Source organism: Piliocolobus tephrosceles, chromosome 10 (genome assembly GCF_002776525.5).
Source record: "Piliocolobus tephrosceles isolate RC106 chromosome 10, ASM277652v3, whole genome shotgun sequence".
Classification (NCBI taxonomy): Eukaryota; Metazoa; Chordata; class Mammalia; order Primates; family Cercopithecidae; genus Piliocolobus; species Piliocolobus tephrosceles.
Window position 1 is genome coordinate 92,721,711 of NC_045443.1, and position 14,410 is coordinate 92,736,120.

Below are 14,410 nucleotides of genomic sequence, written 5' to 3' on the forward strand. Positions count from 1 at the left end.
TCCATCTCCCAGGTTCATGTAATTCTGCCTCAGCTTCGCAAGTAGCTGGGATTACAGGCACAGGCCACCACACCCAGCCAAGTTTTGTATTTTTAGTAGAGACAGGGTTTTACCATGTTGGTCAGGCTGGTCTTGAACTCCCAACCTCAAGTGATCTGCCTACCTCGGCCTCCCAAACTGCTGGGATTACAGGAGTGAGCCACCGTGCCCGATCAATTTTTTTCCTAATTTGGAGAGAGCTAAATTTTAGAAAACTTGTTGTATTGTTCAGCTCATTGTCAGGGAATGTATGTTTAGAATTGCTCCCAAAATTCTTTTCAAGGAATGAAGTATCAATTATTTCCTCTGAAAAGCTATTTTTCTATGAGTTCTTAATGAAACCATCCTTAGCCTCTTTTTTAACTTTATTTTTGCATATGCTTATTAGTAGTTGTTAAGTAGTCTGCCCTGATATTCTTACTATGAATATTCATTCTGTCTCTTTTTCTGGTTTGTTTTCCTATGATTATTCTTAAATTCATTCCATAGAGTTTTAGCAGCAGGCTTCTTGTTGGCTTGATGTCTTCTCTGGGGATCTCATCTACTTTCTTGCCACTTATGTCTGTTCTCCAGTCTTTGCTGAGTTCCAGATGCTTGTTAGACATTTTCATCTGCATGTGCCCCACAAAGCTCAGATTCAACTTGTCTAAAATAGGACTTCCTCAGACACCCCCAAAACAAACAAGCTAAAACATATTCTTTTTAATAGTCCAAAATCACCACCCTCTCAGATACCCCCAAAACAAACAAACAAAAAGTGTTCTTTTAAATAGTCCCAAATCACCACCCTCTCAGTTACCATACTATTTCCAATCATGCTGACATAGCCTTGGTCATCAAGTGATACATCAAGTCAGCTTCTATGTCTCTTTAACTCTTATTCATAATCATTTTTGTACTCATTACCTAAAGGCCTTTATTGTTATTTAGCTGGGTTATTAATTTTTTTTTTAATTTTTTGAGATGGAGTCTCGCACTGTAGCCCAGGCTGGAGTGCAGTGGTGCGATCTCAGCTAACTGCAATCTCTGCCTCCTGGGTTCAAGCGATTCTCCTGCCTCAGCCTCCTGAGTAGCTGGGATTACAGGTGCCCGCCACCACGCCCAGCTAATTTTTTGTATTTTCAGTAGAGTCGGGGTTTCACTATGTTGGCCAGGTTGGTCTCGAACTCCTGACCTCATGATCCACCCACCTCGACCTCCCAAAGTGCTGGGATTACAGGCAGGAGCCACTGCCCCCAGCCTTGAATATCCTCTTAATCATGCTTCTTGTCTACAATCATTCCCTGCCAGTTTAGCCTCTGCACTATTGCCAATTATTTTTCTTTATTGTTTTGCTTCCTTGCATAAAAATCTTTGGTAGCTCCTCAAGACCTACAGGATAATGTTCATACTATTATAGTGTATAAGACTAAGATCCTTTAAAACCTATCTCAGTGTACCTTTTTAACTTCCTTACTAATCCCTTCTTCCCTTGGGTCATAACTGTCCTGGCGTGCGCCACCATCCCCGTGGCATGTGTTTTCATGGCTCTTTCCTTCATCTTCTTCCCTTGACTGAAGTATTCTTCTCTGTTTTTTTTTTGAGACGCAGTTTCACTCTTGTAGCCCAGCTTGGAGTGCAATGGCGCGATCTCGGCTCACCACAACCTCCGCCTCCTGGGTTCAAATAATTCTCCTGCCTCAGCCTCCCGAGTAGCTGAGATTACAGGGATGCATCACCATGCCTGGCTAATTTTGTATTTTTTGTAGAGATGGGGTTTCTCCATGTTGGTCAGGCTGGTCTTGAACCCCCAACCTCAGGTGATCTGCCCACCTCGGCCTCCCAAAGTGCTGGAATTACAGGCATGAGCCACCGCGCCCGGCCCGTTCTTCCTTTCTTTGTTGAATTCCTACTCATCCATTAGGACTGAGCTCCAGTGTTAGCTCCTCTCTGACCTCTTCTTTTCCACTACTTTTTCAGACTTTACATTGATTGTAATTCTTTATATTGTCTCTTCTTCTATACTAAGTTCCTGAAAACAATAGTTATATGTATTTATCTTTTTTCCCATGACCCTTTGCAGTACCTGGGATATAGTAATCACTCAATGAATATAAACTGCACTTACTGGCATGCTCAAGGAATGGGCTATTAAGGTAAATTGAATTTTTGGTTGATTCAGTAGTAAAATTTTTTTTATCAATATATGATAGTTTTTCTAAAATGGTCAAAGTATCTTTTTGACTTAGTATTGTAGAATGAAATGGTCTTAATATTTGAGAACTTGTAACCAAGTTCTCAAAAACAAAAAGATTTTTCTTTCTGAAATAAATACTATCATCATGTTGATATAGTACATAGTCTTCCCAGGATAAATGGGCTGCTTCAGAATAACTTCTGCCTGTTCTGTAAAAATCAGATTTTCAGGCCTCAATCCAAATGTATCGAATCACAATCTTTAGTTTGGGGGCCCGAGAATATGTTTCTAACTAAAATCTCCAGGTGATCCTGATATGCAACAAAATTTAAGAACTAATAAGGAGGCTGAGACATATTGACAAAGAATATAACCTGGACAATTTTTTTCTCCCTTTTCTGATGAAAATTCTCATTGATTGGAGGTAAGTAACTGGAAGTTTTTCTGCCTAGGTATGGTTTAATAATCTTATACCATGTCATTCGTCTCCTTCAGCAAGGTATCCTGTTAAAAGTGGCTGAAACCATCAAAAGTTGGATTTTTTTTTCTCAGTGCAATAAGAAAGATGACTTACTTCACAAGTTGGTAAGTGGTCACTTCTTTTTGTCACTTTTCAGGGTTCTAGGTTATTAGTGAAAGAATTGGTGAATCAATTTGTTTTGCTGTCAATTTGGGCAGTGATTGATTTTTACTAGAGATTCTGCAGTAACTCAGGATCTTTTAATTTGGGCTTACTTGTATTATTTATAGCTTTTAAAGAGGTTATTAGCCACTCAGAATGGAATATTCTGATAGCTATTGAAACTTTGTTAGATCGTGAATTTATTATTGCCCTCTTCCTCCATTGACAGGTATTCCTCTTTATAGGTAAAGGAATATGTCATTAGTGGGATCAATTTAATCTGTTAAATCACAGAATTTCCCAAAGACTCTAAACAGTCAACCTGAAAGGTCTTTGTGATTTTTGTGAGGCTTTGTTTTTTTCTACTCTCTGCTGTAACAGAACTCCAGAGGGGAAAGAATTCAACCTTCTGACATCCTAACAATACAAAATCCAGGAGTATAGCCTAAAAATTCAAGTTATGTGGTTCTCATGGCTCCCAGAAGGAGTAAAGGAGTAATGTAGTTTCAGGATCTCTGCTGGCCTGTGACCTTAAGGATTATCATTCTGGTACATTAACATTTGTAAAGAGATTGTTTACAAAGTGCTTTCACATTTTGATTTGGTAATCTAAACAACACTATAAGATTTAGTCTACTTCACTAATGAGAAAACCAAGGTTCAGACAATTCAGTTTTGTTTTAATAACTTACTGAGTGAATTGTCTAAAAATGTTCAGCTAGAAAGTGATAGAACCAGAATTTGAATCCAGGTCTCTTGGATCCAAAGCCGTGCTCTTTCTGCTATAGCATACGACCTCTCTAGCTCAAGTATTATTATTTTTTGACTGACTGAAATTACTTTTTTAGCAATCCAAATTGTGAAGTTCTTTGTTCAGGGTTTCATCTTTGTTGAAGGTGTGTTGAGAAGGTCAATGAAGTGTCTTATCGTCTACATAGAATGTCATTTTTATCCAGGTGGAGCCATCTCATTCTTCAGTGATACTAGGACTGTGGTAAGGTATATGGATCCATATACATTTTTCTGTGATTTAGTCATAGTCTGCCTAGGCCTGGTCTTTTCATTCCTGATTCTGTGTCACTGGCCACATGTTTCATGTGATGTTTCGCTATAAAGTGCCAGCTTCTGTATGCATCCCTTTTGTGCCTACATTATGGAGAACTATAAGAATACATACCTAACGAATAGTTTACTAGTAATGGAGTAAGAAATTGCCAGGTTGGCTTTTGGCGTGAGATTGCTTGACTTTTTCCCCTTGATTGTGACATATTTAAAATGTTGTTAGCTATATAATGAGGACTTCTGTAAGAATGTGGTGAACCATATATCAAACTAAGCCCATGTCCTCTTGATCAGGGTTATGTGCCACTTTTAGAGAATAAGATTTTTAATATTAGGTGCATTTAGATATATTTTATTTATCTTCAGTAAAGAGAGTATCTCAATGGAATGCTGATCTTTCTTGAAGATATTGAAGCAGGCCCTCATTTCTTTTATAAGAATACTGGCAATTGCTCTGTGATATCTGAACATTTTACTATTGTTCATTTTTATAGTATTTTTCTTAAGAATTAAAAAAATCCTTGATGGTAGTGGTAATAGCACTTTTTAAGTGCTTTTTAGCCTATAAAGTGCCTTCACACATGTTATCTAATTTGATCCTTATATCAAAAGCCCCATGATATTCCACAGTGATTAAGATTTTTTTTTTTTTTTTTTTTTTTGAGACGGAGTCTCGCTCTGTCGCCCAGGCTGGAGTGCAGTGGCCGGATCTCAGCTCACTGCAAGCTCCACCTCCCGGGTTTACGCCATTCTCCTGCCTCAGCCTCCGGGTAGCTGGGACTACAGGCGCCCGCCACCGCGCCCGGCTAGTTTTTTGTATTTTTTTAGTAGAGACGGGGTTTCACCATGTTAGCCAGGATGGTCTCGATCTCCTGACCTTGTGATCCGCCCGTCTCAGCCTCCCAAAGTGCTGGGATTACAGGCTTGAGCCACCGCGCCCGGCGTGATTAAGATCTTTAAAGAATACTGACACATGAGTAAGTTTTCTTCTGCATCCCTAAGGAAAAAGAAATCAAAATCTCTTAATTTTTTATCTGTGCCTTCTCATAACCTTTCATTTCATCCAGGCAGAAAGGAATTCCTAAGTACTTTCTCATGCCATGTCCCTATTTAGATTCTAGAAAGATCTTCGTCAATCAAATCAAGTCCAAATTTGTCACGTCAGTACTAAAGAGTCTGCATAATTTGGCCCTAACCTACCTTTCCAGCTTTGTCCACCAGTATTTGTATCAATGAACCCAGTCTTCATTTTCCTTTATTCCATACTTATTCTGTATGTCTGTGTTTGTGCTTTTATACTGTGATGGAATTCTTTCTGTTTTTTTTTTTTTTTTTTTTCTTGATCCATTGGAATCTTTCAATAAGCACTCCTAGCTTTTTCTCAAAGTTTTCCCAAAACTTCAGCCTATTGTATCTCTTATTTTCTGCATCAACCTGGTAATAATTATGTTGTGTTCTGTAAGTTTTTATATTGTAATATATCCAACATGTGCTTTTCTTTATTGTTTTAATTATTGCATAGATAGTGACAACAGTAATAGCTAACATACAGTACTTACTATGAGCCAAACACTCCTCTTGGTATTGTATAGAGATTGACTTATTTAATCCTCGTAACAACCCTATGAAGTAGCTACTGTTATTATCCCAATTTTGCCAAAGAGGAAACTGGCACAGAGAGCCTATTAACATGCTTAAGTTGTGGAGCAAGAATATAAAGCTAGACACTAAGTCTTGGCCCTCAGACTTGTTAAAAATGTGCCAGAGTTTACATAGTACACATCCCAGGAGCATAGAGCCTTCAGCCATGCAGATGATACCTGCTAATACTTAAATCAATCAGAATTAGCACCTTTTCAGTTTCTTCATTTGTTTGAGACCTGGATCTGGGCTTCCCAGTCCAAATAGGACTGTCATGAAATGTTTCTTAATTTGCAGGTGTCAATTTTTCTGGTACTTTGATTATTACATTGTAACACAGTTAACATGTTTTCTGTAGTTCTTATTTTTTATAATCAAAGAGTAATATATAATTTTACATTTTATCCTTAAGAAAGATACTTAATTCATTAATCTGATTCAATTTAAACAGCTATAGTAATCAGAATATAGTTCAAGTTTTTCCTCTATATGAGGCAGTCTAATCACTAAGATAACACTGTTTTAGTTATTTGGAGTGTCTTGGTGCCTTTCAAGTTCATTTGTATGCATAGATGATTGTAGGTTGTTGGTTGATCACTTTTTTTTTTTTTTTTTTTTTTGAGACTGAGTCTCATTCTACTGTTCAGGCTGCAGTACAGTGGCACCATCTTGGCTCACTACAACCTCTGCCTCCCAGGCTCAAGCAATTCTTGTGCCTCAACCTTATAAGTAGCTGAGACTACAGGTGCACATCACCAAACCTGGCTAATATGCTGGTCTTGAACTCCTGGCCTCAAGTAATCTGCCCGCCTTAACCTCCCAAAGTGCTGGGATTATAGGGGTGAGCCACCGTGCCCAGTCGGTTTGTCACATTCTTAAATCAGATATTCCTAAAGCTGTTAATACTTCCTCTAAGCATGTTGGTTTTGGGGAGGTGTTATCCCAGTTTTACATGTAAGTCTGATGCCAGGGAACGGTGTTAAAAGAAAGTGAATAACTGATTACACCGAGTATCTGTAAAGAGAGAGCACTCCCGTTGAATATTACTGGCTTTTCCACTCTCTGTCAGCCTTGGCCTTCAACTAGTTAGGCTTCTTCAAAGTTACCTTATATATGTACATAGAAGTCTCATAAAAGGTATGGTTTAAAGCTTTTGTAGCAAAAGTTTGGTTTTTAATACTTGCATTGAATATGGCTGTGTCTAATTGGGGAACCCAATAGTAAGATCAATTTCAGAGATTACTCAAAAAGCTACCATGCCCCACCTCCTGCGCTCCTTTTTTCTCCCCACTGAACAATAGTATAAAGGGAATTGTGTTGCTCTGTCTTTGTGAAAGTGGGGTGGGATGTCAAATTAAGTGGTTCCTAATGTTAGAATCGGAATTGTAGGAAGAGAAAAGAGGCAATTGTTCAAATACGAAACGTAAAAGTGCTGCAGAGGTACATACAGAGTGTGTCAGTAGATGGTTAAAAAAAAAAAAAAGCCACATCAGGCTAAAAGAAAGATCAACATTCCTTTGAGAAGATGCTGTCTTTTTGGACTGAAGATAAATAAAATATATCTAAATGCACCTAATATTAAAAATCTTATTCTCTAAAAGTGGCATATAACCCTGATCAAGAGGTCATGGGCTCAGTTTGATATATGGTTCACCATATTCTTACTGAAGTCCTCATTATGATCAGCTAGGACTGGAATGTGTGGTGTGGGAATGATTAAATTAACTAAGAAGAGCAAACGTGTTGCCTTCACACCCTAGAGCTAGCAGGTTTTACTTTAATTGCTAATGGCCTTGTCCATCGTTCTCTTTATTTTTATCATACAGTAGGCTCACTCTAGTACTAAATTTGTTTGGTTTTGGTTTTTTAATTATTTATTTATTTACTTATTTATTTTTGAGACAGAATCTTGCTCTGTCACCCAGGCTATAGTGCAGTGGCACAATCTCGGCTTACTGCAACCTCCGCCTCCTGGGTTCAGAGATTGTCCTGCGTCAGCTTCCCGAGTAGCTGGGATTACAGGCACGTGCCACCATGCCCAGCTAATTTTTGTATGTTAGTAGACATGGATTTTCACCATATTGGCCAGGCTGGTCTCGAATTCCTGACCTCAGGTGATCTGCCTGTCTTAGCCTCCCAAAGTGCTGGGACTACAGACGTGAGCCACTGCACTCGGCCTCTATTTGTTTAAATTTAATACAAAATACAACTTTAAATTTTCTTTTGAGGCAGACTATGTGCAGGGAAACACAGCTACCAAATGCGTAGGATTTGAAATCAAAATTCTGGAAAGTTACTTAATTTCTTTGGGCTTTGGTGTTCTCCCCTATATAATGGAGAGGAGGATGATAAGGTACATCACAGGGTTACCATGAGAATTCACCTGTCAGCCCTGAGAGTGCTACCTCATTTCTCACCTCTCTACCATGTGTACTCTGTGCACAATCTATTAATAATATCATCTAGTATCGCCGACTCACAGTTCCCCAAATTAGAAAGGCTTTTATCCTGTACCGTCCCACTTCTCCAACTCCTTTGGTCAATTCTTGTTCATCCTTTAAAACTTAGCTCAGGCTTCACCTCTTTTACTTTCTCTGACTTCATTACAGGCTTGGTCCCTCTATGCCATTTTCATAGTACTCTAGGTGTATTTCCGCATGCTCCTTTGCATGTTATATTGCAACTGTTTACTTTTCGGTTCTCTACATTAAACTATGAACTCTTTAAGAATATATCTTGTTCATTTTGTGTCTTCGGTGTCAAGCCTGGTGCCTGGCTTATGGAAGGTATTCCTTGATAGATGAATAGAAAGAAGAGAGGGAGAAATAAATGAGCTGGTATATGTGAAGGCGTTTTGTAAACTATAAAATGCTATGCAAATGTTAGTGTGATTTTACATTGCATTCCTTAATAGTGTATTTTTAAATATCTGAATATCCATTTTTAGGGGGCCTTGATCCTGCTAATAAAATTCTTTAATATTGACTGGATTGTTACAGCTTCAGGGACAGCATCTTTAATGTTATAGGATTATATTTTCCATGTTGTGCCCTAGCAATTTAATCAATTAGGCTTAACTAGACAGGTTTGTTAATCTGTAATTACTTTTCATCTTGTTATTAAAAATTTATATTTTACATCTGATGGTTCAGTAATGTCTACCTTAATCTTTATTGTTTCACATTTACAGTGAAAATAAAAGTCATCTATCATACTGAAGGTAGATTGGACTGTTGTTTCTTCTTGAAGTATCTTCTGAAAATAAACACCACTAAATTTTATTAGTACATTAGAAGTTTAGCGTTTATGCAATATTATATATGTGTTAATACCTCTTTTCTGGTATTTTAATGGCAAGGATATTGGATTCCGACTCGACTCATTACATACCATCCTGCAACAGGAAGTCCTGTTACAAGAGGATGTGGAGCTGATTGAGCTACTTGATCCCAGTATCCTGTCTGCAGGGCAATCTCAACAACAGGAAAATGGACACCTTCCAACACTTTGCTCCCTGGCAACCCCTAATATTTGGTACTGTCCAGAAAACACCTATTCTTTGACTACTTACATATAGAGTATTAGCAGAGGAAACCCATCCTCATGCTCTCCATTGTAAAGGCATAAACATTCTATACATTTAGCAGTACAATTAAAGTAACAATATGGGGGGAGAAGTACCTTTCTGAAATAAATACCATTTAAAGTGAAGCTAGGGAAAAAATCTGATTTGGTAATTATATACTTCCAACTGACTAAAATTAGTTCTGTGCTCAGCAACCTAGCAAATGGGTAATAACAAGTGCCAAAAAGTTACTCTGCCAGGTGTAGTGGCTTATGCCTGTAATCCCAACACTTTGGGAGGCTGAAGTGGTAGGATTGCTTAAGGCTAAGAGTTTGAGACCAGCTTGGGCAACATAGCAAAACCCCATCTCTACAAAACATAAAAAAAATGTGTTCGCGTAAGGTGGCATATGTCTGTAGACCTAGCTCCTTGGGAGACTGATGTGGAAGAATAGCTTGAGCCCAGCAGTTGCAGAGTGCAATGAATCATGATCACACCACTGCACTCCAGCCTGAGCAACAAAGCGAGATGCTGTCTCTAAGGGGAATAAAAAAGAATTTCTTTTACCCATACACCTATGCACATATGAGCATGCAAGCCTATCCTTCTTTATGTTTCTTTATAATTAATAGGTTTTATCATAACTATGTTGTAGAGACACCAAGAATAGGATGGGACATGGAGGTAGGCAGTTGATTCTGGATGTGTTGGCTGAGAAAAGATAACAGGAAACATGATTTGATGATTCAGACCATCCTAAAACTTTTCAACCTCTTGAACTATTTGGGTCTAGAGCAGAAGTCCCAGGCAATAATCTTGTTAAAAGAAAAAAAAAAGAATGTGTAGCAAAAAGGGATTATATATAAAGAATTATTGATGTCTTCTTCCTATTAAAGTACTTTATTAAGTTTGGCATAGAAGGGAGGAATGAATCAAGAAGTACACTAAATCACTGCTCAAACTGTTCAAGTTATATAGGCAGTTACATTCATTGGCCTTAAGGTTCTGTATTTATGTCTTCCCTGTCACACTGACAAATGCTTCATTCTCCAGTCACTCAGATATGATCATGAAGAAGTAAAGCATCTTATCCTTCAAAACTATGAGAATTTAAGGAGCTGATCGAAGGAACTATAGGTTTTTAAGAATTTACTACTTTACTAAGTTTCCTTTACCCACAAATATAACCAGGCAACTATGAGACCTATAAATGATTTTAGAGTTTACTATTAATATATAAAAATATATGGTGAGATTTTGCTTTATGGTATTACCAGTATTATCTAAAAAGTAAAGTATTCTAAAGGAAATTAGGGCAAATATTTACTTATTTACTTATATTTTGAGACATGGTCTCACTCTGTTGCTTAGGCTGGAGCACAGTGGTGTGATGTCGACTCACTGCAGCCTCAGCCTCCTAGACTCAAGTGATCCTCCCACCCTAGCTTCCTAAGTACCTGGTACTATAGGAGCATGCCACCACACCTGGCTAATTTTTGTAGTTTTTGCAGAGACAGGTTTTGCCATGTTGCCCAGGCTGGTCTTAAACTCCTGTAGTCAAGTGATCTGCCTGCCTCAGCCTCCCAAAGTGCTGGGATTACAGGTGCGAGCTCTGCACCTGGCCAGGGCAAATATTTAATAAGAAATTGCGTGTGATTTTCTTTGCAATATGATTGTAACTCTTTCCAAATATTGCTGATGTTTTTCAGATATTCTCAGACACATCCCCCTTATACTCCCCTCTTTCTTTTCTTTTTTTTTTTTTATTTTGAGACAAGGTCCTGCTTTGTCACCCAGGCTGGAGTGCAGTGGCGTGATCTTGGCTTGCTGCAGCCTGCTCAAGTGATCCTTCCGCCTCAGCCTCCTGTATAACTGAGACTACAGATACATGCCACCACACCCAGCTAATTTTTTAATTTTGTGTAGAGAAGGGGTCCCACTGTGTTGCCCAGGCTGGTCTCAAACTCCTGGGCTCAAGTGGTCCTCCCACCTGTGCCTCTCAAAGTGCTTAGATTACAGGCGTGAGCCACTGTGCCTGGCCCCTTCTTTCTTATATATACACATTTTCACCAAAGCATTCATTGCTTTAAAGATGTATTTTAGTCTGTTAGACTTGTAATTGATATGAATTAAAAAATGTGTGCATATTTTTATTTCAATTAAAGCGGTATAAAAGTACAAACCTTGTCCATATCATGGTCTGTGGTAAGTATGTATATTCCAAATTAATGATGATGATTATTTAAAATTAGAGGACTTTATTCAAACAATTACTCATCAAGTGTGTATCATTTCTAATTGGAAAAATGTGTACATATTCTTGATATAGTATGTGTTTCTATGCAAATAAAGTTTGATTTTAGGAAAAGGGATTTATAATATCTCTGAAATAGTATTTTTACTTTTAAATCTATAAAATTGGATTTTAAAATCTCTAATTTGCTTTTTAGGTTAAGGATTCCATATCTTTTATATTTTTTTAAAAGTGGTTTCAGAAGATGCCTATTGTTATATTATCATTTTTATTAATGTCATAAAGAGAAATGTAGCAATTTATTTGGGGTCACAGAAGAGGGATTGGCTCAAATTAGAAGTAACTGTTTCAAACTTTTGGTAAAATCTTCACAGAAGACTTGGTGTCAGAGGAAGGTTTGAACGAATAGGATTGTGGTATTAAATATAAGATGACACCAGGCAAAAAGGAAAGAGAAGGAAGAGATTTTCTGGTTTACAGTGCTTGGAGTTGAGGGCTAGGATGCTGATCTGACTCAAGACATGACCTGGGCCAACTTCGGAAGGATTTTGTAGACTGAGCTAATGAAGTTTGATTTTATCCTGCAGGCAACAGGTGGTATTTCTAGCTCCAGACTCGGTGTATGTGGGAAGTGTAGAGGCCGTTTGTTGGTTCTGCCCAGCATTCAGTCACCACCTACAGATAATTTCTTTGAGTTTCTTTTGTGAAATCAGCTTTACGTGATTCCAGAAGACACCTGTTTTCTTACCTAAACTTATCAGCTCGGATGTTAATACCTAAGCACTATTGTCTAGTTGCGAGGTATTTTAAAAATCTTTCACATCACCTTCTTAAATGTCATATTTTTTTAAGTTATGCGTTACAAAGAAACTAGCATTTTATTTGTTTAGTAAACCTAAATTTAAATTTTGTTTTTACTGATTAAAGTAACTCATCTTTCTTTCTCTAATCTGATGCATATCATTTTCTTCCTTTCTTGTTCCCAGGGATCTCTCAATGCTATTTGCCTTCATTAGCTTGCTCATTATGCTTCCTACTTGGTGGATTGTGTCTTCCTGGCTGTTATGGGGAGTTATTCTATTTGTGTATCTGGTCATAAGAGCTTTGAGATTATGGAGGACAGCCAAACTACAAGTGACCCTAAAAAAATACAGTGTTGATTTGGAAGATATGGCCACAAACAGCCGAGCTTTTACTAACCTTGTGAGAAAAGCTTTACGTCTCATTCAAGAAACCGAAGTGATTTCCAGAGGATTTACACTGTGAGTTCATTTTTTATTTTGTTTCTTAAATGATTATTTTCTACGCCGTAAAGGAGAATATTTATTACCTATTTTCATTTCTATGTTGCATTTATAGGAAAAAAGTGCTTTTCTCTTTAGTACTTACTAAAGTCAATTAATTGCTAAGTGAAGGAATAAATACATTATGTGCTAGATTTAATATCTAATATGATTCTGCTTATCTGCTTTGAGGAACTAAAGTACTTTGGAGATCCTGATTATTTCTGTATTTTACCATGTGATTATATGAGATAATATATAGAGAGTGTCTAATACTGAACCTAACATGCAGTAAATGCTTGCTCCCATTACTCCCTTTCAAATGCCTTCTTTATGATAGACATATCTGCTATAAATGCATTTTGAAAACTCTTGACATGTGCTAATAACTGTTTAGGTAAATATTAGCAGATATTACAGCACTGATACTCTCAGAATATCATGCAAATAATGATGTTTTCCATTCTCACAAGAAATTAAATATTCACCAATCTAGCTGTAAGTATATTAAGCTATAGGATATACTGGCTGCTTAGTCTATTATTAGAGGGAAAGTTACATTTATTGAGCACCAAGTATATTCCATATACTATGCTAGTCACTTTTGCATACAACTGAAGGCATAGGATTATAAATGGTAAATATTCCTATCCATTCCATCTGATTCTAAACCCAGCTTGCAGTACACTGGACACCTGCCAAACACTAACAGATGACAGTTGTGTGCTAGTATATTTAATAATTTATATAACCTATATAACTTTTGCAATCTATAGGTGGGAGAAAGTGAGCATATGGTGAGGAACATTCATGGCTCTTAATTAGTTGTATCTAGAAAATCATGAAAAGAGGGAGTGAAGAACCTCTGGTAGCCATCGTATCCTTCACTCTGTTCTGCTCTAGAACACTACACAATCTTGACATAAACACTGTTTCTAGAAAATCATGGAACAGAGAAATGGAAGAATCCCAGTAGTTATCTTGTTCTTTACTCTTGTGTTCTACACACAATCCCAAGACATAAGACGGATTTTATAATTTCTCTTTCTTCTCAATCAAAGTATAAAAGTCAGTCAGGCGTGATATCTCACACCTGTAATCCCAGCACTTTGGGAGGTCGAGGCATGAGGATCACTTGAGCCCAGGAGTTCAAGACTACCCTAGGCAATCTAGCGAGACCCCATCTCTACAAATAATAAAAAATTAGCCAGATGTGGTGGCACATACCTGTAGTCCAGCTACTCGGAGGCTGAGGCGTGAGGATCACTTCAACCCCAGGAGGTTGAGGCTGTAGTGAGCCAAGATTACGCCACTGCATTCCAGCTTGGGCAACAGAACTGGAGACAACAGATTCTGTCTAGGCTGGGCAACAGACTTGGTCTCAAAAAAAAAAAAGTATAAAAGTCCTTAGCATCTATTGATTTTTGTCATTAGATTGAAGTCTGCTTCTTATTGGTTGAAGTCTGCTTCTTATTGACTTAAAGATAGCACGTTTTTAAGTTGTTTGAGTGTCAAATTTTAAAAGTTTTTAAAAATCATGCTTAAAATACGTAATAGTTCCTTTGTATTTTATTGAGAGGACTGATTGGTTAAACAAAGTGGCTTTGTGTTCAACTAATGGTTAGGCGTGTATAGAGGATTCTGTGCCTTGTGTCATTTTCCAACTTTATCTGTCCCCATGGAATTTGCATGAAGAGGTAAAGTGGGCCAGTTAGACTTGATTTACCTCCAGATTATGACTTCTACCCATTCAGATGACAGACGGGGA

General features: G+C 37.7%; 1 protein-coding gene across 18 annotated transcripts in view; it reads left to right on the forward strand.

Moving 5' to 3' along the window:
• The window catches only part of VEZT (vezatin, adherens junctions transmembrane protein), an 82,838-nt gene that overhangs the window by 34,876 nt on the left and 33,552 nt on the right, over positions 1-14,410 (forward strand). For 7 of the 18 annotated variants that reach the window (XM_023228388.2, XM_023228326.2, XM_023228973.2 and 4 more), the window contains 3 exons: positions 2,711-2,800; positions 8,899-9,074; positions 12,346-12,621. In XM_023228388.2, the coding sequence (XP_023084156.1) occupies positions 2,711-2,800; positions 8,899-9,074; positions 12,346-12,621 (542 nt within the window). Of the gene's footprint in view, positions 1-2,101; positions 2,175-2,710; positions 2,801-3,793; positions 3,837-8,898; positions 9,075-12,345; positions 12,622-14,410 lie in introns of all 18 variants that reach the window. The other 11 variants (XM_023228890.2, XM_023228531.2, XM_023228595.2 and 8 more) reach the window with 6 other exon arrangements.